A 27,493-nucleotide genomic window follows, 5' to 3' on the forward strand; every position below is an offset into this window, starting at 1 on the left:
CTAATTATACCAGATTTTTTAATCAAAATTTTCAGTTCTAAAGACAAAGGCACAACATTTCATAGAAATGGATTCCGGTCACAGAACACTACCAGAAAAGAAAGGGGCCACCTGAGACTTTCTTGACTCAAAATGCGAGAAGATTACCACAGATAAAACAATAACGGATAATCTGAATTGAAATCAATAACGCCAAACCAAGAATTCTCATTCTGTTACCAAGTGTTTGATACTTCACACTCATGGCAACATAAACCGACAGTTGTTACAAGAAATTTTGGACAAATACTTTTTTTTTTCCTTCGGCAATACAGAAAACCAATCCATCCCACGAAATCCAGAAAATAAACTCCACACAGAAAAACGGATCAAAAATCACAGCTTCTTCAAGATAAAGACATGGCTACAGAATACAAGCTTCGATCAGGAAAGGTATAATAGCTTTAGCCAGCACCATAGTTCCACAAACTATTAACATTCTGTAGAGCAAAGCAAAGAGCTAGTATCATACTCCATTTGCTACTCTAGAAGCCTTTAATTTGCGCGGCTTTTGAAGACATCCAGACCCATCTCAGTTGGGTCAGTTGCTTGCAGCTCAATCTGGATCCCATCCAGCTCCCTCTTGAACCTGTCCTTTGAGCTTGCGTAGATCATCTTGCTCCTAACTTTTGCAGTGTCGGGGGACCTTATAAGCACAAGTAAAAGGCACACATAATCACAAAAGGACATTTAAACAGACATGGAGATGGCGATTCATTATGTTCAACAGAAAGGTAAATTACCAGGCGATGAAGAATATCCTGCTCTTTGGGACATTCTCTTCAGTGAGATAGTCAAAGTCATAAATTGCATATCTGCACTCGTCAGCAGGAAGGAGGGCAGTAAAGTCATCATAAGTTTGGGCAGGTCCTCCAAGCTTCTCTACAATAACCTGCTTCTCTTCGATCTTGAAAACAATGTAACGGTGTGATCGCTTGGTTTTCAACTCCATAAACTTCAGCTTGCACTCATCATGCACAGCAATTCCAGATGCTGAATTGGCCTGCAAGCACAAGGGAAGTGAGATGTTAGAACAGATAGAGAATCAATATTTAGTGGGTTGCAAAACCCTTCTAATTGTTTACTCGTAACAATCAATATCATGGATCTTGCTGTGAGAGAGAGTGGGGAATGGGGCTTGCTGCAATACCCACCTTGAAAAAGCTTTCAAGAAATTATGTAATTTTTACAAACCATGTTGAGGCAATATGTTAAAACATGAAGTGATGAAACTATTGGAAGCTTTCAAAGCCAAAATCCACCCTGCAGACTTGCCAATAGGCAGCCATTTAATTGACCTTTTCCATACTAAAAAAAACTAAGTAAAACTGCATAGAGTAATATGATAAAAATATTATAGAGAGAGAGAGAGAGAGAGAGAGAGAGAGAGAGAGATTGAGGCAGTGGAGGAGGAAGGTCATTCTAAACTATCCATGCAGAAGAGAAAGGAAGAAAAGAACACGTGAAGAAAAGGTTGCTTATAAGAATCATTAGTTTGATAGCTGGTCAAAAAATATGTTTAACAGATGTGTCAAGATGTCAATAATAAAGAGATGAAATAGCTATTATTAGCTACATGTATTTTCTCTATTTCACATAATATAATGTTAATAACCAGGCCACTATGGAGATTGGAGAGCTGGAGGACTTGAAGGCTAGAGCAGCTAGCTCAATCAAGGGAATCCAAAAGCATATATCAACACAAATAAGATAAAAAGGGCATGTGTTACTATTCTTGTTTGTTCCACAACATTGCTATCAAACAACGTAGACTGAAATCCCATCAATTACCAAAGGAGCCCTGATTTGATGGCATCACACATAGAATCCAAAAGAACTCAAACATGAACCTATGGAGTTCACTGATAATATCGCGAGGAACTACGGTATGCTAGGTAAAGGTCGTGACAATTGTAGGAAAAAAGTACCAAGTTCGTTTGTAGTTTAAATATATAAAAGTATATTATATAGTGATAGCTATAATTCAGCTCAAATACTTACACATAATCATTGTCAAAATATACAAATTACCTACTTACATAACAGCTAACTTAACCTAGTCACAAATATGAAAATATAATTCATCCTCCCCCCAATAAATAATGGCATGGTCATTACTTGTTAGCCACATATAACCAAATTTCAGCGATCATCAAACAAGCCAATCAGCTAGATAAAAACCAATTTGACCCCAAATATGTCACAGTTACGAACTTACGATCTAATATTACCAATACGAGATCGGTGTAAAATAAAGTCTTAAACAAGCAAAATTAAAGCCAATTCATATAATGTAACACCAAATCAGATCTAATAACGATCCATACGAGAAAAGAGGGAGAAAAGCAGGAAAAAGAAAAAAATAAATCAGAATTCAGCTGGCAGCTGAACTAGAGTTCTGAATTCGGTAACAACGCCTTAAAAATCGGAAGTAGACACCGAAAATGATTGAGATCGCAGCCGCAAAACAGTAACGGAAGTACATAAAAAGGATATAATTGTAAAAAGACAGGAAGCAGAGAAATCATTACCATGGTAGCGAGGGATGATCGGAGAAGATCGAGGGCGAAATTTAGAGAGAGAAATTTTAGGGCTGCGAAAGAAAAGGGGTGGATGGAGATGAGACCAGAAATGAATATGTTCACAGACAACAATATTCCACAGAAAATAAATAAATTATGCTTTTTCAAGAGCGGAATAATCTAAATTGTCGAGAATACCCTTCATACGCGCCGTTGGGTCTATTCACGGAATCACGTTGGATTATTAAAAAGTTATGTCTAAAAAACATAATTATTAGAAAAGTTATATATTTAAATTTCAAATTATAGTATAACTTAAATGTCATATTACCATGTTTTATCATTATGAGATCAATCAATTTTTCTAAAAGCAGATCCAGGCATGTGTGATGTACGGTAATAACTAGACAATGTCGACGTGTTTGACATGAGAAACGGCATCATTCCAAATTTCCAATTAAATTTAGAATATAAATAAAGGGTGGAGTAGTATACTATAATTGTTCTATATAATATACATAAAAGCTCAAGCAACTAATCATTCCAATAAAATTTAGAATAATCATAAAAGTATATAATTGTTTTATGTAAAATAAAAGCTCAAACTACTTATTGGCGGCCAAAGCAATTTACAAAAACAAAAATGCAAAATAAAAAATACTACAACTACAACAAGCTGTCATTGTCATGAAGCATTTACACAATTACAAATCAATGGTATCGAGCAAACCAAAAACATATCAATATGCAACAAAATAAAAGCGTAACACCCTAAAAAGTAAAAACCTAGTCCACTTGCACAGCTGCGGTGATATTCATTATTACCAATAATCAAAGACTCCACAGTCCACACCACACATGTGTTTATGGAAGGAGAGAAACCAAATTTTCTAGGGGAAAACATTAGTAAAAAAATATTTTATTTAATAATTTTTACCAATAATCAAAGAGTACAAGGGGATTTACTAAACAAATTAATCAAATATGTGGAAATAAATATAAATAATAAGAATAATATTAAACTATATTCTAAATTTATGGAGGATATTAAATGCGTAATATATGTCCATATCAAAAGATAATACTAAATATTTTATTAAATATAAATGGTTAAATATATGTATATGTGGTAGCTAGGAACTATTGAGAATCGTTGTTGAATTAATTGTATTAATTGAGGGGTAGATTTACATTTAAAAGTATATTTTCGTCAATATTAATTGAGTGGGTTTAAGTAATGTGTACCCAGGAATTTTCGAGCCAATATTGATTTGTTTTAAACTTATTACTAATAAACTAGGGAATAATAACTTAATAAGTACTCACAACGAAGCTTCGAATTCTGAATAAATAACAGACGCCATCGAAATTATTTGGACGAGTTAATTGCATTTTTTTCAAATTCGATGATTTATTTGATAATTTAAATTTTCAACAATTAACTCTCTATATATATATACATATTCGCTGAATAAATTATGTACTTATCTTCGTGGGGTAGGAGCCCAAAATACTTTATTAGCAAGACCTTTAATAGAACACCCTTTCAAGCTGTACATGAAAGCTCATGCTTTCATATATTATTTCAATGATTTTAATAAAGGACGTATGGTCGTTAATATTACAAAAATTAGTCAAATTCGGAATTTTTTCAATAACTTAAAATTTAATTCTAAAAATTATTAATATGGTTGTTATTTAGAATTTCCCACAATTGACGACTCCGGTGGAATTGATTCCTGGCTTATCGAAAAATCTAGATAATCCAAATATCGTCATTTTTAATTTGTCCACACCAACAAATTTAAATAAAAAGTATTTTTTTATTTTCTATTTTTATTCTTTAATTTTATAACTTCCTCTCTCATCTTCCTCTCAACTCCTTTTCCAGTGGCGGATCTGGGGGAGGAGGGGGCGGTCGGCCCCTCCGTGCGACTATTTTCCCCTTATCGGGACGTAAAATTACCATGTCCGCCCCCTCCGTTTTTCCTTCGGCGTCGCCCCGAACAACGAAAACAATAGCCATGTCCGCACTAAATAAAGCTAATACTATATATTCCGCCCCTTCCGTTTCCGGATCTTGGAACCGCCACTGTCCTTTTCAACGGCGGCTGTCGTCCGCGCACCACCGGCCACTATCCATAGAGGCTGAGCAAAATTTTCACTTGCCCGCAGGGGCATAGCGCAGTTGGCAACGGAGGGGCAGATCTTGCTGCAATGAGCAAAATTTTCACTTTCATGCAAATGTTTGATAGTACTATAAATCAATTATATCCTCTACTTTTTATTTTTGGATAATCAATAATGGCTATTTTTTCATTTCCCTTTGCTTTTCTCTACCATGATAATTAAAAATGATACTGAACTGTTGGCATTTTTTTTTACTTTTGCTTTTTAATTTTGTTTTTCTTTTATTTTGTTACATGTCATGCTGCTTATGGACAGATAATGTCCACATATATAAACATTGATTACGACACATCTGTATCAATTAATATCACATAGGAATTGAACTTGCTGTAAATGTCTATTGTGAGAAACCTCAAATAACAACAAAAGTTTGCAACTTTAATAATAAAATTTTATGTTTGTGGAGAGTTAAGAACTATGCCTAAATTAATTATATCAAGGATCAATGGCCCTTCAATAAAAGAGCATGGACATATGTTTTATTTTTCAACCAAAATTTGGAGACTGGCGTGCAAGTCAATACCTCAGTCCAAATAAGAGACATCGGCCATCGAATTGATATTTGATCTATAAAACCGCCCAAGGGCAATATAGACATCGACCGGCTGATAATTATTTGATCAATAAGATTTTATAACGCCACGCCAAGGCATGCATGCGAGGACATATTGGAGGTTGGTGTTCGACGAGATGACACAAGATAGCATGCTCGGCCATCCCGGCCAATAACATGGCGCACGCCCTGGCGAGACACATATGCTCTGAATTAACACTTCATAATTTATCTTACTATTTTTTTTTCTTTCATGTTCATCTTTTTTTAATCTCATCCCCTCATATAAATATCATATTTATTCAAATTCTCCAAATTTACTAGTACTATCATATTTCTTCTCCATTGTCTTATCATTCTCAGCTTTTTCTAATTTTTTACTCCTAATTTTACTAAGATTCTAATAAATCATTCGAACAATACATCCAATCTAGCATTCCATCCAAACAAACGGATTCGTGGATTGATTAACATAGTAGTATGAAATACACAAGTGAAGAGAATCGATCGCATGTTCAAGCATTAGTTGATCCACAAATAGCTATTGGAGGTTTTAGAACTTTACAACACATCATCTCCAAAAATAATTCCACATATATATCTTAAACCTTCATTTAGATACAAGAAATCAAAACTAACAAAAAAAGCAACCTTTCTAAATAAAAAGAAGAAACTTAAACTGATAAAGGCTGAGAATTAAGAAGATTGCCCACCATTTGCCAAAGGTTGTGTAGTTGCCCAAATCCCAAAGATAGAAACAAAGGGAGTTAGAGAGAGAGAGATGCTCATCATCCTCTCTCAAACCTTCTACTACTAAACTGCATTTGCTGCCTCCATTTTTGGGAAACCATTGAGATTATTGAAGAAAGAGTTGATCAAAGAGGTTTTAGAGAGAGAATAATAGCTGGTGCAGTGAAAAAAATGTGTTTAGCTTGAAATTAAGAGAGTGGTGGAGTAATTCGGTGGAAGGGGATCTTCTTAGCATATGCCTTCAACCATTAACTTTTGCCCATTTTTTTCTTATTCTCTTTTCGTCTTTATATTATTATTTGTGTGATTAATCAATTGTTCTGTTATATATTTCGGTGGTTTGCATCTAGTCCACTACAATTTTAAATAATTAAGTCTTACTATTTCGGGTACGTGCATTCGGCTCGTCATGTTGGCTAATCAATCGATCCGGCTAGACATGCACAAACCGAACCGGACCGCCAGTTAACCGGCGGTTCACAAACTGGAACCAGAACCGGCGGTTCGGCGGTTCAAGCGGGCCGGTTCAGGTTCAAAAAAACTTGAACCGTAACCGGCGGTTCAAAACTGCCGGTTCGCCGATTTGAACCGGCGGTTCAGCGGTTCCAACGGTAGGATTCCGGCTAGAGCGTAGGTTTTCAGGCTAGGTGTGCAGAGAAACCGACGGTTTCTGACGTAAACCGCCGGTTTCCGACGGTTCAACACCTTTTTCAGGTGGCAGTGTATAGGCCTGAAAACCGGTCAGAAACCGCCGGTTTCCGTCAGAAACCGTGGACTGAACCGCCGGTTCAGGCGGTAAACCGGCCGAAATTTGAAATTTGAAATTTGAATTTTTTTTATTTCTTCCAATTTTACTCCTATAAATACCCCACTTCCCCGTCATTTTTACTCACCCAATTCTTGTGTTAACAAGGATTTCCTTCTCAATCTCAATTTCTCTATTCTCTATCCTCATTCTCTCTAATTGCTCAAGTTGTTTACTACTATATTTGTTATTGTGTTCGTAATTTACCATTTATTCAATACTCCATATTCGATACTACTTTCATTTTGTATTATGTCTTCTTCTCGTAGTGGACCGGGACGTGGTGATCGGGGCAAAGGAATTGCTCAAGATCAAAGTAGTCGTCCCCAAAGAAGTTATGGAAGAGGTTTCCCGAGTGGTGGCTGAACGCTTGCAAGTAAGTTCTAAAAAATAAAATTATTTTTACAATTCATAATTTCATAAGATTGAGTTTTTAAATTTTTTGTGTGTTCCTAATTAAAACTTCAACTTATATAATATTTATAGATAGAAGAAGATCATAGGATGACCATGCTACTCGCTGAAATGCATCAAGGTGGGGGGAGGGGCGGTGGTAGTTCCCAACAACAAGATGACTAGTACGACGTGTCTATATCGTCGGACTCGGACAACAATGATGATAGATCTCATTCTCATATTCCGTCTAGCACCGGCGGAAATGAGGACATGCCTCCCCCTCCTCCACCCACTAAAAAAGCATTTAAATCTGATATTTTTGTTAAACACTACGAGAAGGTCCCGGTGGTAATTCTAAGTCCTAATGATCCGCTCTCTCAAGAAGAGACATCGGCGTTTCATGCATATTGTAACTATTGTGATTAAGTCTACAAATTTGCGAGTGGTGGGGGATATGGCACCCTCCGTCGTCATTTGGTGACAAAGCATCTGGTAGAATGTGGCACTGCCTCTACCCAAACCCAACTAAACTTCCAACCTGGTGGTTCAGTTTCGTCAGGTACGCCTCTTTTTAAATATGATGCTAAAAATTTTGCTTACGTTATGACTAGATGGGCTGCAATGAAGCATTTTCCTTTTAATGTTTATGATGACAAAAAATTTGAGGTTACTATGCAAAGTGATTTGAACGTAGCTGTCAAAAGAGTAGGTCAAATGACAGTTCAACGATCTACAGTTCGACAATGTTTGGAGAAAAAAGTTGAATTATCACATTATTTACTAAACTTGGGACACAAAGTGAACATTTGCTCATATGTATGGACTGATTGTTTTAATAGACATTCATACATGGGCATTACGGTTCACTTTGTGAACAATAGTTGGACTTTGAACAAGCGTTTGATTGGTTTTAGAGAATTTGAGACACCACACACTGCATCCGAAATTGCTTCTTTAATTATTCAAGTTTTGAATTCATTTCAATTATGCAATAAGATATTTTCTGTTGGTTTTGATAATGCAACTGCTAACACTGCAAGTATTAATGACTTGATTGCGGCTTGTGCTCCGGTTATTGGTGGTAAGTATTTTCATCAAAGATGCATATGTCATATTTTGAATTTATGTGTACAAGATGCGCTTGAATTATGGCAAAAGCATGTTAGTCCTATTAGAACTGCAGTTAGATTAATCCATCAAAAGCCGCCTATTGGCAAAGCTTGGAAGAAGTATTGCCATCAAAAGAAGGTAAGGTATACGAATTTTACCATGAATGTGTCTCATAGATGGAATTCGACGTATGATTGTCTGAATTCAACTTTGACGCATAAAGATTCTTTGTGTTGATTTTTTTAAAACCTATCCCGTTTCTGATTTATATATGTCGCATAGTTGTTGGGATCATAGCGTGGCTTTATTTAAATTGTTCAAATATCTCAAAAATGCGACTGTTGAATTATCGGGTGTTTATTATTGCACTGTTGTTCGTGTTTTAGAGCATTGCACGTATATATCATTTGGTTTTAAAACTGCGATGAAAAATGCTTCCTCTTTTCCTAAATTGATGTGTTTTATATTATATGATTGAAAAATGTTTTAAGTATTTCAGTGAGATTCCAACGGTGTTTTTATTGCAAAGGTCTTGGATCCAAAATGGAAATTAGCCGGTACCTCCAGGATTTTAGATTTTTATTATAACAATTTGAGTTCTATTGATCTTGTTCCACTTCAAGCATTGTAAGCGGATACCAATGACCAATGGGGAATAAACCTAACTGAAACATTTCAAATAAACCTCCTGGACCGGTCAATTATCCAACAAACCTTCGAGTTTAACTTGCGTGCTCTCTACACCAAATATGAAACCAAGTATAACAGTACCCACCAAGTCAGAAGACATATCCCTCCTCAACAACATAACTTTGGCTTCACATTTCAAACCGATTATGATGACCCCGGCGCGCAATCCCAATTAGCCGACCTATACAGCGACAGCACCGGCGGAAGGTCGTCATCAGGTATGGTAAGTGAGTTAGATTTATATTTCGATTCACTCTTTTCCTTTGGTGATAAAGGTCCTACTCCTCCCGCCCAAATCGACGTCCTCGACTGGTGGGGAACACACGAGAAATATTTTCCCATACTTGTGTCAATGGCCAATGAGATTTTTTCGGTTCCGGCTTCCACTGTCGTCGTCGAGTCCGCTTTCAGTGTTGGATCACGTGTGTTGGATGAATCAAGAAGTAAGCTCTCCGTGAAAAATATGGAAGCCGTGATGTTACTTGATGATTGGGCCAAAGCTGACGTCAGAGAACAAGAAAATGATTGGGACGATCGTCAGGAGTAATCACAAGAAGAATTCATCGGGGATGAATCGTAGGCCAACCGTCAACCGCCGACCAACCCAAATAGGTAAGTAAGGTAAGAGAACTACGTGGACTTTGATTCCCTAATGCAAATGAGCATTGAGGATACGTAGACACCTCAACTTAAATTTTAAATTTAAATTGAGCTCAAGTCCTTTTTCCTTTATTTATTTTATTTCCATTTGTTTCTACTTTAAAAATATGCAAATACAATTAAATAATTGTATTTGTATATACTCTAGTCGATGAAATAGATTTCTCTATACGGTTAAATCCGGGAAACTTTTGACAATTCTACTATAATTGTTGATTGTTAGATTAAACTCAACATTTAAGGTTGAATTGCTAAAGGTGTCCTCAATTTAGTTATGTATAAACATCTCATTCGACAACTAAGAGTATATATACTTATAAATTTATTGTTCAAAACTTCAAGTCTTTTTTGTAATTTGTAATTAGCTTCGTTGTAGACTAGTAGTCTCGTTGTATTTAAATTTTTTGTTTAAGACTTCAAGTTTTTTGTGATTTGTAATTGTTGTAACTTGTAATCTCAATAAAATTGTAATTTTCATCTTGAACCGTGAACCGCCGGTTCCGAACCGAAACCGGAAGTTTTCGAACCGTGTGCATGCCTAGATCCGGGCCACTTCATCCTAGTAATCTTATCAATCAAACTCCCCATATTTATATAAAAAATAAAAGTAAGTACTTTCTCGGTCCACCAATATAACATCTACTTGATCGGCCACGAAATTTAAGAAATATAGTAAAATTGAGTTAAAAAATTTGGTGGAATGTGAATCATATTTTCATAGTAGTATTACTATTAGTTTTATAATAAAATGTACGTGAGATAAAGTCAGTGAAAGATAAGGTTTATTACTAAAAATAATAAAATAAATGTGATATTTATTGATCGACGAACAAAAATAGCAAAATGAGATGATTATTGATGGACATGTAGCATACATTTGTAAAACAGCCAAGGTTAGAATCAATGTTTTAAAAATCGGACCGGACCGGCCGGTTCGACCGGTTCAACCGCGAACCGGTAGGTGGTCCGGTCCGGTTAGCACTATAAAACCAGTGACATGTTCAACCGCCATGAACCGTCGAAACCGGCCGGTCGGACCGGTCTGGCCGGGAATCGAAAACCGGTCAAATGCTTTTCAAAATTTTATTCTAAAATTTTGGCCTTGATAGGGGTCGAACTCAAGACCTCCCTGTCAACTTACCAACAATTCTACCACTACACCACAAGGACTTCTTGGTGGTAATATGAACATAAATTATTTTCATATGTTAAACACGAAATATTTATCTATATAAACTAATAATTCGTGTTTAATACGTATATATGTATATTAAGAATATGTGATTAATTATATTAAAAGTTTACTACTATTTGATTATATACTAGGAGTATTTACTAAATATATGTTTTTAATTTATGTTTATTCATATATCTTTGTGTATAATATTAGTTTGCCGCATTACTTTTTGAAAATAATACTATGAACTTATTTATTTTTATACATAAATATTAAATTTTTTATTTACAATAACTTACTACTAGTATAATTTATATATTTAATTATATTTGTTGATAAAAAATTAATAAAATTCTATCATTCACTAAAATTATATTCTTTTTAATTTTATATTCTTTTAAGATAATTCATTTTAATTTTATATATTCTTTTAAGAAATTGTTAATTTTAATATATTTCTTATATTTTAATTATACTTTTACAATCACTAATGTTTTATAATATAGGAGTTTATAATTATACATAGAGTTTAATACTAGTTTTTAATATTGTTTATTATAATTTATTATTGTATTTAAACTTAACGTCATTAAATATTCTAATATACTAGTACAAGACTTATTTTCTATAATAATACTATTAAATGTATAATACTATAATATTTATTGATAAAACATTTGATTAAATTTTATTATTTACTACTAAATAAATAAATATATATATAAACAGTATTCCGGTTCAACCAATGGTTCGACCAGTGAACCGGTTGAACTAGTGAACCAGTAATGACGCCGGTTCGCTTGCCGGTTCGGTTTTTAAAACATTGGTTATAATACTAAATATAGTACTACTAGTATATATTGCCATAATTTAGTGGAGTCACATTATTGCATAGCGTGAGATTATTTGTTAGTCTTTTTTGACCAGTTTGCTACTGTCTGCATTTGTTAAAATATGATACTGATTTGATAAATGTTTCAGGCATATATTAAATGCCAAAACCAATTGTTAAGGTCATTTTTCTTTGTTTTTTTATTTCGAAATTTGAATTTTAAGATGAATTAAATTATCCCAAAATGACCTAGGTCATTGAAAATCCGAATTTCATATGGCAAACTAAAAATTCCAGTATCATGGTTCATTCATCTCGCGAGTATCCACATAAAATGTTAATCACCTAAAAACAAACTAAATATGAACTCTGTATTGCCTAATAATGAACTTTTGTGATTTAGTTCTCCAACCGTTTTGCATTGGTCAAACTTCAAACTCTTTCGGACACACGGATTATAGTATATTTTAAAAAACTTATGAATGTTGGATATGCTATTCGCTACCTAGTTCAATTGTGGATAATAAATTTAGCCATATCCAATTTTCATTATGAGTTTTGATATTCGAGATGCCATAGATTTATCAAACTAATTGTGTTACAAATTACAATGCATTTAAGTTCTACTATTATTTTTTATACAAAATATGGTGTATCTGGTAATAACTACAGTTCAATAATACTACTCCATTTTGCATATATAAAAAAGAGTGATGCTAAATGGCCATAATGTGGCCGACCATAAAAAGTTAATTTAGTTCATTTACATGTATAAAAAAATTAGAATTACCGATATAAACCTATATGTGTGTGAATGGACTTGTGAGTTGATACTTATCTTTGAATTCCATTACGTAAAACACATTAATATCACGAATTACTGTATACGTTGAGCAACAATCAAGAAATGATAGTAGTAATAAGTTGAGCAAAAACTACGAAAGAGCAACACTAACATGTTGAGCAACATATAATGAAGATGATATAAAAGTAAAATCAAGTAGTATTAAACCAAAAATTTGAAAAAAAATCAATTTTTTTTATTATTTAATTAATTTATGGCTGGTCATAATGTGGCCGCATAGCATTATTCTATAAAAAATGATTCAGAAAGTGAAATTTTTGCTAATCATTATCAATTTTGGATACACAAATCAAGATTCGAATAATATCGCATCACTAAATTTGCAACTATCAAATTAAATACAATCTGACCAGCCCAGCCAGATCACTGATGAGGAGGAATGAATCAACTGTTACATATTCAACTGTGAAATTATTGGCTGATATAATTATTTAATCAATAAACATGTTCACTGATTAAATGATGACCATTTCCGACCGTTGTACTGTAGGTAGATCATATATATTATATACTCCACTTAATTAAGCAATTAAGCCTAGTACTCCATTTTCTAATTTCTATACATGCTCTCTCCCTTTTTTTCTTGGTTTTTTTTGTAAAATACTGGAATACCAACAGATTATTATTATCCTTGTTAGAAAAATAAATAGAAATAAATTAGAGAAAGTGCAAACAAGATGAAAATTTTTGGTTAAAATAACCAAGGAAGTACTATATACTTAGTATCTATTATCACACCCGTGCTAGCTCGCAGGCAGCCGATTGCAGCCGTTGTTATAAATTTAGGTGGTGTTTGGTTTCTTAGATAAAATAGTAATATCATGCTATAATTTAGGACTGAGATGTGAGATTATTTTAATTGGAATAGATTAGATATGACTAATTATTCATGATCATTCATCTAGATTTGAATTGTGGCATATTTATTCTGGAGATACATATATTTAATATTTATTTATAATATAATTTGGCACAGATATTACTCCTATTAGATTACTCTCTGAGTGCACTCCAAACGATCATATTAGCAACCATCGGACGGCGAACCTGCCAACTACTGTCTCCCAACTGGTTTTCTCCCTCTCTCTCTCTCTCTAGAATTATAATCACGAAAGTTGCCGATCTGTCCCGTCTCTACAATTTTGACCTATCGTATTGATTTCAATTTGTACACAGTTTACGTATTTGCAAGTATTCCTCTTCCTCCCTGTCTCTCACGGTTCGATTTCTCTCTCCGTGTGCGTGATGATCTAATTTGATGCAGATCTGCGAATAATTTGTGCACTTGACACCCGAGACTGACCACACAGAAGCTGATTTTGAGGCTTGCAATCGATTAGTCAATGGCCGCACCACCGGCGAGGGCAAGGGCGGATTATGATTACCTCATCAAGCTTCTCCTCATCGGCGACAGCGGTGAGTCTCATCTATAGCCTCTGCTTGTTTTTTGTCATTCCGCGTTTGGCGCTTTCGATGCCTTGAGTATTATTAGCGCGTCGATTCAAGTGTGGATCTGGACTTGAGGTGGATGATGATATTTTTAATAATGAATTTGACTTTTTGGCCTCTTTAATTATGAGTTGATGCGGAAAATAGGTTCGGAAATAGCTAGAAATATTTTTTTCATTCTATAATAAGTGCTCAAGTGTGTGTTATTTGTTTGTGTTGAGGCCTTAAAAATTTGAATAGTTTTTAGATATGTACTACATGCTATTTTGAGTTTAACACCGTGTTTTGATGCTGGTGGCCTTCATACTGTTTTCGGTAGTATATTTGGTTTAGATGGAATTCATTGAAGGTGCCCTTGTGGGGACATTGTTTCTTTTTTGCATTCCCACCTAACTGCTTCAAACAGAGTGTTACATACATGCTTTGTTCTGACTAATGTTGAAAAAATTGCTGGATAAAACTTTGAATTTTCGCTCTTGTTTGGGGCACTATTAATTCTTTGCCCAATCTCTATGCGCGTGAGCAGATAGGTAGTACGCTCGTTCTTTAAGGTAAACATGATGCAATGTTCCACATGTAGGTGCATTGCCTTTGTATGGCACAGCTTTATACCTATGCTACTGGGTGGAAGAAGTGTTGAATTTGGATCGATGTCCTTTTAAGCAGTTAGTATCAGATAGCTGCATGATCTGTTACTTTAAATCATCCTCAAACATGTAGTTTAGTTACTTATGTTTACTCTAGGCATGTGTTGTTAGGGCCGTTCAGCTTATCCTTTAATTGATATATGGAACCTGTGACTTCTGTTGTATCAGATCTTAATTAAATTTCCAGTGTTTTTTCTCCAAAACACAAAAAGTATATGAAGAATAGTATAATATCAGTGATGAAATTATTCTGGATTTTATCATACTTTGTTTCCTGAACTGCAGGTGTGGGTAAGAGTTGTCTTCTTTTGCGATTCTCTGATGGTTCCTTCACAACTAGTTTCATCACTACCATTGGGTAAGATTTTTATTTTGAAACATAACTTTGGATGAATTAATTGTCCTTTTAACCTCTAATGTATGGCTGTATTTTGTAGAATTGATTTTAAGATAAGAACTGTTGAGCTTGACGGAAAGCGGATCAAGCTTCAAATTTGGGATACAGCTGGACAAGAGCGATTCCGCACTATCACCACAGGTGCTGTATGATTTTATTAAAACCCAAACTAGCTCTCTTCTTTTTTTGTTTTCCACAAAGAATGGTTAGTTCATAGATATATTTCCTTATAACCTTGGGGGCTTGTGCTAGTATATTTCCAAATTCATGTTTTCTTTTAAATGTGCCAACAATCTTCTTTTTTAATTTTCTTGGTATTAAGACATGAAAGACAGGTAAGCTACTAGTTGTACTTCAGTTTGCTTCCATTCCTCTTTAATATGAACCAGTGGGAATTAATCCTGTCTACTTTGCAATTATGTAAGAGAGTTTGGTTTGGGACAGTAGTAAGTATTAAAAGACATGCACTCGTGTATGGGATTTCTCAATTATATACTCATCTGTTATCAATCACATATGTATTTGCATATTTATAATCATCATGCTCGGATATTCAGTTTTTGTTTTTTTGCACCTCCAGCTTATTATCGTGGTGCAATGGGAATATTGCTGGTCTATGATGTTACTGATGAATCGTCTTTTAACAGTAAGGTTTCTTTCTTTCCATTTTTCCCTTTTTCTTAATTTTTGTAGTACTGTTAAGTCGCGCTTGTCTCACAGATATTAGGAACTGGATTAGAAACATTGAACAGCATGCTTCTGACAACGTCAACAAGATATTGGTAGGAAACAAAGCTGACATGGATGAAAGCAAAAGGGTAATTCTCCTTCAGCATCTTCATTTTTGTATTACAACAAGTTCATTCTGACTTGAGAGTACTTAGAAAAAGAGAAAAGTGTGGTTAGGGTTGCCTTTCCTTTACGTTCACTCATATCTTCAGATTGGGGCATTTAGTATTCCAATTTTACGGAGTTAGTAGTTACTCAAGGCTTACAGGTTTATAAGTTCTGGTTACATAATACATACCCTTATCCCAAAACATTGTGAGATGTCTGCCAACTTTGATTTAGTAGAAAAGAGATCCGACTCTAGAAATTGATCTTAAAATAATTCTTCTATTATTAAAATGACTGGTTTGTTTTCTTGTAACTGTAGATATGATATTTATATTTCTTAGTAATTGACCTTCTGCTGTGCATATGAACTAGGCCGTTCCAACCTCCAAGGGCCAAGCACTCGCTGATGAGTATGGCATCAAATTCTTTGAAACCGTAAGTACTTGTTTATTTTCTTTAAGGAGATGAACAAACTTTAGATTCATCTAAGGAAATATCATTTTCTGCAGAGTGCGAAAACAAATCTTAATGTTGAAGAAGTTTTCTTCTCAATAGCCAGGGACATAAAGCAAAGGCTTTCCGATACTGACACGAAAGCAGAGGTCAGCAAATCTCGTCTCGTCTGTGTACTTTTGTTGCCAACCTTAGCACGTTGTGTTTTCACATCCTTGTCATGATTGCAGCCGACAACCATCAAAATCAATCAACCCGACGGATCTGCTGGAGGCGGGCAGCTTGCACAGAAGTCGGCGTGCTGTGGTTCTTGAACGAGCAGAGAACGTCAAGAGCAATGGGCACTCATAAGTCAGTGGCGCGCGGTGAAGAAGAAACAACAGGGGGTGAATATTTGTGGAATTTTGGCTTCTGGAAATGGGGTTCTCTAGTGTGGTAATGATATAGGTTCATGTTGATTTGAGACGCAGGAATTTGAGTGTTGCTATAACTAAGTTTAACGCACGTATTCTACATTCAAATGCCCACGCAGATTTCATATTTTTATGTGCGATGTGCAAAGACCTATGTTCTGAAACTACTTGTTCAAAAAACATTTGTCGTTTAATTTAGTAAGTACTGTAGGAAATTTTTGTGCTTCTCCTTAATAGTAATATATACATAAATCAATAACCATTTTACCTTACGATTTCTCAAAACATGAGAATTTCTCTTATAAAAAATTAAATAAGTAATGTTAGGAATATCAGAAAGTTGGCATGATTTCTAGAACACAAATGCCAGCCCATTAAACACAAATTTGGTGCAATCTCAATTCAAACCGTAAACTAAATTGTCCACACGAAATGGTGCGTTTTTCTTTCTTTTATTATTTTTAATTCTTATTTTCATCTATAATTACCACACATATCACGCGTCAATTCACACTCAAACTCTGTTCTTCTCCGTATCTCTATATTTTATTTTTATTAGTTGTATTTTTTTTAATATCAATTATGTAATTAGTTTAAGTAGGAAATTTAGTTGTTTTAATGAAATTTTTGTACTCCTTCATAAATTAAGTTAATAGAAAGTTACAATTAAAAAGAAATAGGAAACGTTGGTGAATAGTGTAGAGCTAAAAAACACATAAACAATATACTAATGTATGTTTAAAATCGTACAAATAATGTAGTACTCAAGGGTTGTGGATGCTCTTAATGCTCAAGCAACTCATGAATACAAAAGTGCAATAGAGTTTCTTAATTTTGATGTGATTCCACATACATTGTTTCAATTTCAAATACAAGTGAGATGTGAGATAAACCAAACTTGATCTTATTAATTTGATTTGTATCTATTCAGATAACCTCCTACCTAATATTTTTTTTTATCTTTGATCTTTCCTGTCATCAGTTTGGTTTCCAGTTTCTACCTAAATGTCAAGCACAAAACAATATTATTAATATTTATCTATAACGTATGTCGTAGCATAATTATATTTTCTTTCGTGCAAATTAGAGGATGAAGTCTCTCTTCCTCTACTCAGAAGAAAACAAAAATAAGACATATGTCCAAAATTTACACTCTATAACACAATGCATTAGTATTAATTTACATAGAAATGATTTAATGTATTAGTCCTATTATCCTTTATAATCAAATTCGTGTTATTTTTTGTTCAAAACTTCTCTTTATATTTGCCATGAAACTCTTTTTCTTCTTATTATAGAGCAGCATATGTTGAGAATGAACAACGTTGTTAACTACAACGGAAACAAACTACTAAAAAACATGAAACTTATTCAGAATCACAACAATGAATTTCTCACTAAATCTTCTATCTACTCACCTCTTATGCTCAAGATGTCTATCATATTCTTCAACAACACTACCTCCCACTCAAATACCTACACACCTTATCCCTCGCAACGGAGCCCGTTTTGTCTGTCGACTGCTTCGCAGATCTCCGGCCCATATCTGGCATCATGCACAAGATCCGAGGGAAACTCCAATAAATCCTCATCCTTCTCCATGTCTATGATGATGTTGTGAAGAATGCAGCACACGGTTATCAGCCTCGGAAGCCTGTGCTTATCCGGCCTCCACAGATCGCCTTTCATCATCTTCCATACCTCCTTCAGCCTCGCCAGCGCCTTATACGCGACAAAATGAGTTGCAAGAAGGCGCTCGTTGAAGTCTGCCTTCGTGTCATTGATCCGGTTCCCTTGATAAGGAGTGAGGAGCCACGGAAGCAAGGGATAGCCCGTGTCGCCTACTATGTACTCCCTTAGCCCCGTGTCTTCAGAGACAAACATCTTGGGGCCGTTGAGCTTCTCGCCTCTCTGGCATTGCTTGAAGAGGCTTGAGCTCTGGAGAACCGAGGAAGCATTCATCTTTCCCGGCCATCCAGTGATGATGCTTCGGAATTTGAGATCAGGGTCGACCACGGCCTGTAGGATCATGCTGTGTTTCCCCCTGGAGTCGAGCCAGCTGTCCGCCTCCGGGTCGGAGGAGGTTAGTAGCATTGTGATGTGAGTTGTGGCGATTGCGCCGCAGCAATTGGGAAGCCCTCTGATTTTCTCAAACTCGCACTTGATCTCCGAGAGCTCCTCTTCTGTGGAGGGCCAACTGAGGTGGCGGAGCCCTTTGTCTTCGATGGCCTCCACAAAGCGCCACGTTGCTTGCGAGACGGTCGAGTGGTGGGCCCCGAAGGACTCCCCAATGGTGATGAGGGAGTTGCCGGAGCTGAGCCTTGTCAGCGCCAAGGCTACCTGATCGTTCAGCGACATAGGATTGCCATTTATGAAGGCGAAATGTGTTTTGGACATCATGTGCTCCTTTACTAAGGAACATATGTAGTCGAATGTTTTTCTAGACATCGCGAAAGTCGACTTGAAGGGGTCCAACGTCCCCATCATCGATGGATTGCCTGTAGAACAGATAAATGGCATTATCAATCTAACAAATACTGCTAAAGGAGGCAATACATCAAGAAAGTGAAATTGCTTAGCTACAAAAGGCATAGGTGCCAAAAGAAAGTGAAAATGCTCAACTTCCCGGCCATTTTCTGACTACTTCAGAGCACCAAAACCCAACATTATGGTTACCAAAAGAAAGCTATCGTCTGTGTAAAGTTCGTGTTTGATCTATATGTTGTGGACAAGTAGTTAACTTTTCTGAGTTTAATCAGAAGAAAACAAGCAAATAAGATATTGCATCTCTTGTTTGTCTACGGAAAAAAACCACAAAAACAGATGACAGTCGACTGCCCAACTGCCCAACTGCCAGAGAAAGGAGCCAGCAAGTAGCATTTCAATATATAGATATAGTATCGCCACGAATAGCCCTCCAAACCAAATAACAAGCATTTTGTTAAAGCACGACACTCTATTTACTCCAAGGAAGCAGAATACAAGAAAAACATTTCAAGAGACTTCCTAGTGTTACTTATCTTCAGATCTTTCAAGAATACAATGTTCTCAGTTTTACTTTTACCAATAAATGTGAATCATATATCAAAATATGTCTACGGAGACATAACATTTTCATAACATAGAGAGGCACACTACCTTAATCAAAGGCAAAAGTTTATACTAGTTTAGAATCACTGTGATTGCATGGTATAAAATGAAGCTATAAAAATCCTGTACACTTCTAACCAATCAGAAGAGACAGTTTTCCAAGATTACAATGAGCTTCAAACTAATCCATGCTCTTTTACTAGCAACATTCTATGGCATATGGTATCTCTCCTAGATGCCAACCAAAATATAAACTCGGTGCTAATATTGACAAGTAAAAATCAGTAGCTACCTTTGACATAAATCCATTGAAAAATGCAAACAGTTTTGTATCCTAGCGTTCGGAAAAAAAAAACAATAGAAAAGATACAAAGAAACAGAACCAACAGATTAGAACTAATAGGAGCTATGCATAGACTCGGATTAAGTAATATTTCTTCAATGCATATTTTTTGGGACTTTTGGTAGTGACAGACACTGTAACGTCCTTCCAGTGATGATGTTCAGAAAATAACCTCATATATCAGACAAGAAACTTCTTTAAGACAAAAACAGCCCAAGTATGTCTATGTGAACTAGAATTCACGAGTATCTGCATATTCGAGAAACTTGTAGGATGAGGAATCAACTTGAATGTTTACTCAACGCCAAATGATCAGATCATGCACACAGCTTAATTAAAAAACTACTCCTATATAATCAGAAATGCAGTTTCTCTATCATGGCTTTCGGTCAAGAACACTAACACTATAACGAGACTAAGAAATGATGCATTTCCAGCAGAAAACATGAGACTAAGAAATCCTCTCAACTCTGTTTCACTACAAAAGGAAACTGAAAAGACTCCTTCCTTGTTAAGCACACCACTATATATATATTTTTTCAAATTTCCTTGCTGAATTCACAAATGCATCAAACATTGTCATCGCAATTAAATCTTTTTAATCATCACAAATCAGAGAACTTGACATACAATCTACCAACACAAAATCACTTCTGCATTTACAGACTCTCACCACATTTCCTGCTGTCACAAGGCAAATAAAACAGATAAACATCTAGCCGTGATCCAAAATTTACAAACAGAAAAAAGTAAAATTAGGGATCCTACTTGAACATATTAATCTGCCATCAACAAACTGTCAAGAACAACATCAAGCTCAAAACAAAGATTCCAATGGAGCAATCCACTAACTATAACACCCCCCACCAAATCTTAAGGTGATCAACAATTTCAACATCATAAAGATTCAAACTTTAAACATCAAGAAAACACAAATCAAATGAAAAAATAGAACATTAAGAATCGTTACCCTTAATTTTCTTGGACAAAACATCCCACCATTCAGCAAAACCCTCTTGAGAAGAAGACCCAGAAGCCAAAGATTTACTATCTTCGTCCTGATTCTCAACTCTCCTCTTCTTCCTACCTCCTCTCAAAGGCGCCATCACTCTATACTAGCAAAACCCAATTCAATCAAATACCCAAAATACCCCGCTAATTCGAGATACAAACAGCAAGAATTCAAGGAAAACTCTGTTACAATTCAAAAAAAGCAGGCACCCATTTGTGATAAATATGCCACAGACATCAAATGATCATAAAAAGCAAAGAGCATGCAACTAGTACAGAAAAACATGTATCTCTCTACACATATAAGTATGTTTATAGGGTATTAGCAGGTGCCCGGGTGTTTTTGTAGCATGCAAATTGAAGAGATTCTCAGAGGAGCAGAAGTGCAGGTGCTTTGCAGGGAAAGGTTTGAGGAAATTGAATAAAGACATGATTTTTAGGGTTGGCGTGGAGTTTTAAGGCAATGTGCAAAGACAAAATGGCATACACGGCTACTGCTTGAGGCTGTAAAGAAATCTTACATGTGTTCTGACTCTCAGCCGAGATAGAGAGAAGAGTGAGAGGGGTAGCTCGATAATATATTGGCCTAACATTATTAGTATTATATAAACACATTAATAAATGTTTTTTAATGTTTTGACTTGAGCAATGGATGGATAGGAATGGGATGATGGTCATGAGGAAAAATGAAAAATGAAGATGTCTAGGAAATCATATAAGTAATATGATTGTTTTTTTATTGTTTTTTTAAACACCTTCGAGGTGGAGGGTTTGTGGGGCCCTCATCCCTATATATTAGTAAGATAATCAGATACAAGTCATGCCCAAAAGTGACATGCTCAATCATCAAAGAAGAGAGTAACTTGGGGTCAAAATCCCAACATTTGGATACGACACCATTCTACTCTCTTCCTAAGTAAAAAACAATCAACAACAAGAACAGTTCAACCCTACAAATCATTTGAAGAGCCGTGAGAGATGAAATTTGTTCGGCCTAGTTGGTTCATACGGATCTTACCCTTAATCATTGGTGAGGCCATGGGCTGGTCGAGATGATATTACTCGATGTAGGCTCCTCGTCACTCTCGGAACTCGAAGTTCGGGAGGCCCAGCTGATCCATTCTAATTATGGCGTTAGCCATCCGCGGTGCGCCATCCTGTTCGAACACTCTGTGCTCCCTTTCATAAGTAATATGATTGTTAATAAAGAAGTTATGCCAATTTTAAGAAATCACAGATGATGCAAATAAATATAAGTCAACAATGAGCACATAAATACAAACTACAGAATATTGTGAATAAAGGGATCAGACTAGAGATGCCCAAGGTTTTCCGTTCCGGCGGTTAACCGTGGAACCGTGACTTTTTTCTTGAACCGGAACCGCCTTATTTTGAACCGTGGGCTGGTTCCGGTTCCAAATTTTATGAACCGAAACCGTGCCGGAACCGCCGTTCTAGACGGTTCCAAACCGGAACCGTGAAAACCGTCGGAAAACCGTGAAATATATCCGGAACCGCGAAAAACCGCTGGAAACCGGCGGTTCGGAACCGCGAAAAGTCGTAAAAAACCGCCGGTTTTCGAACCGAAACCGGAACCGTGAAATAGCCTCACGGTTCGGTTCCGGTTCCACATTTCTCGAAACCGGAACCGGCGGTTCCGAACCGTGGGCATGTCTAGATCCGACCTTCGTTGACGCTCTAATATAAGAATGTTGAATTTTCTATAGACAGTAATATTTGATAGTATTGTTTGTTAAAAGATTTAAATTTTTTTTATTTATAATAGACTATTCAAAAAAATGAAGCTTTTATTATATGAAGAACTAAAATTTCTCTTTGTGCGATGTATGTGTTAATTATGTACTGAAATAGTTGAAGTTAAAATAAAAAATAAAGGTATAAAAATTTTAAAAAAAATTATGGAATAGTTGTAATTAATTTCTTGAACAAGATAAATATTCCTATGTAGAATATATAAATACTACCTAGTTCAATTTTATAGAATAATTAATATGCAAGAAAATTAATTTCGTGAACATTTTAATAAAGAAGTATGCCTCCCAATTTTAGATTGCAGTAGTATTTAGAAATTAAGGACAATGCAACTAAATGTAAGCGAAAAAATCGCACATAAATGCAAATTACGGATTATTAATAAAGGGGTCTAACTTTCATAGATGCATTAAATATAAGAATACTGAATTTTCAATATACTTTAATATTTTTAATATTGTTAAAATATTTAAAAAGTGTTTACCTATAATAGACAATTACAAAAAAATAAAGTTTTTACTTATAATAGACTATTCCCCATTTAAGCTAATATATTAGCCTAACATCAGTATATAAACACATAAATTAAATGGTTTTTTTTTATGTTTTGACTTGAGCAAGGGATAAGAAGATGGTCATGAAGAGCAAATAAAAATAATGATTCATAGTACTATGTTATTAATAAAGGGATTATGCAATTTTACTGACATTGTAGTATTTTTTAAGAAATTATTGACAATGCAATAAATATAAGCAAAAAATTCGCACATAAATACAAACTACGGATTACTGAATAAAGGGATCGAACCTTCGCTGATGCACTAAATATAAGGATGTTTAATTTTCTATACACCGTAGTATTTAACATTTTAAAAGCATCTAAAAAGTTTTTATTTACAATAGACTATTCAAAAATGAACCTTTTATTTTAGTAAGAACTAAATTTTCTTTGTGCGATGTATGTGCAATGTACGAGTTACTAATGCACTGAAATAGTAATGGTTAAAATAAAAAAAAACAAGTTATAAAAATTTTAAAAATAGATAATAAAATAATTAGTTTCTTGAACAAGTTAAATATTCCTATGTGGAGTAGAATATACAAATACTACCTGGTTCAATTTTATGGAATAATTAATATGCAAGAAAACTAATTTCGTGAGAGATTATGCCAATTTTAGATTATAATGTATACTACTTTTTGTTAAGAAATTACATACAATGCAAATAAATGTAAACGAAAAATTCACTCATAAATGCAAACTACGGATTACAAATAAAAGGATCCAACTTTCGTTGACGCTTTTAATATAAAAATATTAAATTTTCTATACATATTAATATTTTTAACATTATTAAAATATTTTAAAAGTGTTTACTAATAATAAGCTATTCCAAAATAATAAAGTTTTACATGTACCTTATGCGTTCGATCAGTCCTACGTGAGGGCTAGTTTTGTAGTTCACTCTATTATATAAACACATAAATATAAAAAAAAATTATGTTTTGACTTGAGCAAGGGATAAGAAGATGGTCATGAAGAAAAATGAAAAATAATGATGCATATGAAGTCATATATGATTTACTAATAAAGGGATTATGCAATTTTAGATTGTTATTTTTTTAAAAAAAAATACTATCAATGCACTAAATATAACTGGAAAATCCGCGCATAAATATAAACTACGGATTACTATGAATAAAGGGATCCAACCTTCGTTGACGCACTAAATACGAGAATGTTGAATTTTTTATACATCGTACGTAATATTTTACATTTATAAAATATCTAATTAGTTTTTATTTACAATAGACAATTCAAAAAGTGAAGCTTTTATTTTATTAAGAACTAAATTTTCTTTTGTGCGATACATGTGCAATGTACGTACTATGAGTTAATTATGCACTGAAATAGTAATAGTTAAAATAAAATATAAAGTTATAAAAATTAAAAAAAAATGGATGATTAAATTCTAATTAATTTCTTGACCAAATTAAATACTCATGTGTAGAATATATAAATACTGCCTAGTTCAATTTTATGTAATAATTAAAATGCAAGAAAATTAATTTTGTGAGCATGTTAATAAAGAGATATGCCAATTTTTTATTATATTTTTTAAGAAATTACAGACCATGCAAATAAATGTAAGCAAAAATTCACACATAAATGCAAAATACAGATTATTAATAAAGGAATCTAACTTCGTTGACGCATTGATTATAAAATACAAATATCTTTAATATCTTTAACAATGTCAAAATATTTATACGAATACTGAATTTTCTATACACTTAAATATCTTTAACATTGTCAAAATATTTATACGAATTGCACCGATTGAGACTGAAACTCTCAGACCCGACCCGCATTGTACGAACTGTACCACTTGAGACTCCGCAGCATAATGATGTCAAAGAAATCATATATGACTAAAGAGAGTATGCAATTTTTATAAATTATAGACAATGCTGTTGGAATAATTGAATAAACAATTACATAAAGCTATATATGATGATTAACCGAGAACGATGGAGAAGGAGCATAATATTGGAATCTTAAATTTAAGATGTCCGGTCAACGAAGATTGACCAATAATAAATGTCACGAGACATTTAATTTTTGGAAATTAAATGATATAGCGTCGATCTACGTTCCGCGTAGATGACCGTAGTATATTCACTTTCTCAAATCCGATTCCCGGTGAGTGAGAAATGGTGGATAAAAGTTGGTCACATTGTAGCTTTTGATAAAACTATGAGTTGAAAGTGTACGGAGTAATTAACTAGTGTTAATTATCCCACATAGGAGATGAACACATCTTTAAATGTGTATTTATTAAGTGACTTATTACACTTAGTAAATGTCGTGGACTAAGATGGGTGAAAGAGCCCACACGCACGCCGAGCCGAGCCGTGCCTACGCTTGTGCACTTGGATCTTGGCAATTGGTCTTTGGGTGGTCTTTAGGCTTGGTTCTTGGGCTTGTCCCTGGATCCAGACTTAATGTTTTGGACCACCTCAGTTTTGGGCAGCAGCTTGATCAACTCGACATGCTGCGCCTTGATCAGCAGCCTGATAGACTCGGTCTGCTGTGCCTTGAGTGATGGCTTGACCAGTGTCTTGATCAAGTCACGAAGTCCCCATGTGACGGTCAATTTTAATTATTGACATTCCATTCTCGATACATCACAAAAGCACATACTGAATTTTGCAATGTTACATAGCCACACAATATTACATCAAGAATGAATTCATCAATTTCATTATATATAAACAACCTTGACTTCTCATGAAATCACCATAACCAAATCGGGCGTCAATAATTCAATTCGTTAGTGATATAAGAGTCCATTGGCGGCTACCAGAATTAAATAAACAACCACAAACCCTGATATCAACAAATTTGATTTCTTGATTCAAAATTCTTGATTCAAAATACAAACAAAAATATAAAACCTTAATTCTCCTTTTTCCAATTCTCAGAGAATCATGAATAAAGTGGCTTTGATACCACTTGTTGAAATAATTAAATGAACAATTACATAAAACTCTCTATGATGATTAACCGAGAACGATAGAGAATGAGCATAAACTGTAGAGCAAAAACGTACCTTTGATCTATAACGAATTGAAAGACGGAATTGCTTTGCAGCGGCTATGGATCTTCCAAACGATCAGAGACATTCTTCGCAATAGTCTGCCGAGAGAATACAGAGATATCAAATGTTCTCTGGGGATCATAACCCTAATCTTATATTTATATAAATATAAGACCCTTTATTTTCTATTCGGTCCCTTATCAAATAGAAAATCTCATATGATATCTATACTTATTTCCATAACAAATAAATACACTTTAGCGCAAACTTTAATCTTTAATAGATCACTTTAATTGGGGACAACTGAAAGATAGTCATACACATTAAATTAGTCATATGGAAGTCCAAATTTACTGCTAGTGTTTTTTTTTTTAATCTCCATAGGGGGCATTGTCACACTTATAATAAGCAAAATTACATTTGTATGATAATATTAATTCTCCAGTTTACCAATTATCACGCCATTTTTAAATGGATGAACCCATACCCGGGTTTGACCTGAACCGGCCCAATCCAGTACTCCTTAATTTTAATTTTTGTAGTGTAGGATCGCTTGGGCCTAATCCTAGAAACTATGTTTGTCAGTATTGGCAAATAAAATTGAATGGGCCGGATTAAAGAGGCTTCCAAAAGCCACTTATATTTCCCATTTTTGTCATCTATTTTAGTTATCCTTTTCTTTATTACTTACTTTATGGCAACAAAATAAGATATTCTTATTTTTTGCTTAAACTAATCTTCTTGCACTTTCACGCATGTTTACTATTTATGTAGTATTTCTTAAAGATTAAATGTCATTTTATTCACAAAGAATAACTTTTATTCATATCAATAATAATTTTATTCACAAGAACAATAATTCCCTGTGTTTACCTTTTGTTACTATGTT

General features: G+C 34.5%; 3 protein-coding genes across 4 annotated transcripts; 1 reads left to right on the top strand and 2 right to left on the bottom strand.

Moving 5' to 3' along the window:
- Positions 1-187: 187 nt before the first annotated feature.
- On the bottom strand, positions 188-2,705 carry LOC121810970 (actin-depolymerizing factor 3-like). Its single transcript, XM_042211719.1, has 3 exons — positions 2,571-2,705; positions 783-1,042; positions 188-685 (listed from the first exon to the last, which is right to left on the bottom strand). Exons 1-3 carry the CDS (start codon positions 2,571-2,573, stop codon positions 535-537), a joined length of 414 nt encoding a protein of 137 aa, XP_042067653.1. The 5' UTR covers positions 2,574-2,705; the 3' UTR covers positions 188-534.
- A 10,838-nt stretch (positions 2,706-13,543) lies between these two features.
- On the top strand, positions 13,544-17,000 carry LOC121810915 (ras-related protein RABE1c). 2 transcript variants are annotated; one of them, XM_042211655.1, is made up of 9 exons: positions 13,544-13,660; positions 13,854-14,005; positions 14,971-15,043; positions 15,123-15,223; positions 15,663-15,728; positions 15,803-15,900; positions 16,292-16,354; positions 16,429-16,521; positions 16,603-17,000. In XM_042211655.1, exons 2-9 carry the CDS (start codon positions 13,933-13,935, stop codon positions 16,684-16,686), a joined length of 651 nt encoding a protein of 216 aa, XP_042067589.1. In that variant the 5' UTR covers positions 13,544-13,660; positions 13,854-13,932; the 3' UTR covers positions 16,687-17,000. The 2 variants fall into 2 exon arrangements, with proteins under 2 accessions (XP_042067589.1, XP_042067588.1); XM_042211654.1 differs by having other exon boundaries at positions 13,575-13,780.
- A 1,113-nt stretch (positions 17,001-18,113) lies between these two features.
- On the bottom strand, positions 18,114-21,794 carry LOC121741187 (protein ALP1-like). Its single transcript, XM_042133882.1, has 3 exons — positions 21,751-21,794; positions 21,189-21,328; positions 18,114-19,283 (listed from the first exon to the last, which is right to left on the bottom strand). Exons 2-3 carry the CDS (start codon positions 21,322-21,324, stop codon positions 18,271-18,273), a joined length of 1,149 nt encoding a protein of 382 aa, XP_041989816.1. The 5' UTR covers positions 21,325-21,328; positions 21,751-21,794; the 3' UTR covers positions 18,114-18,270.
- Positions 21,795-27,493: the final 5,699 nt, after the last annotated feature.

The sequence above is a fragment of the Salvia splendens genome, chromosome 7 (genome assembly GCF_004379255.2).
Source record: "Salvia splendens isolate huo1 chromosome 7, SspV2, whole genome shotgun sequence".
Taxonomy (NCBI): domain Eukaryota; kingdom Viridiplantae; phylum Streptophyta; class Magnoliopsida; order Lamiales; family Lamiaceae; genus Salvia; species Salvia splendens.

Excerpts from the sequence above, each read along its gene's own strand:
- LOC121810915 (XM_042211655.1), top strand. The coding sequence starts at position 13,933 with ATGGCCGCACCACCGGCGAGGGCAAGGGCGGATTATGATTACCTCATC. Across the intron at positions 15,729-15,802 it reads TGATGAATCGTCTTTTAACA|ATATTAGGAACTGGATTAGA; the intron begins GTAAGGTTTCTT and ends CTTGTCTCACAG. Across the intron at positions 16,355-16,428 it reads GCATCAAATTCTTTGAAACC|AGTGCGAAAACAAATCTTAA; the intron begins GTAAGTACTTGT and ends CATTTTCTGCAG.
- LOC121741187 (XM_042133882.1), bottom strand. The coding sequence starts at position 21,324 with ATGGCGCCTTTGAGAGGAGGTAGGAAGAAGAGGAGAGTTGAGAATCAG. Across the intron at positions 19,284-21,188 it reads TTTGTCCAAGAAAATTAAGG|GCAATCCATCGATGATGGGG; the intron begins GTAACGATTCTT and ends TCTGTTCTACAG.
- LOC121810970 (XM_042211719.1), bottom strand. Across the intron at positions 686-782 it reads AGGATATTCTTCATCGCCTG|GTCCCCCGACACTGCAAAAG; the intron begins GTAATTTACCTT and ends TGTGCTTATAAG.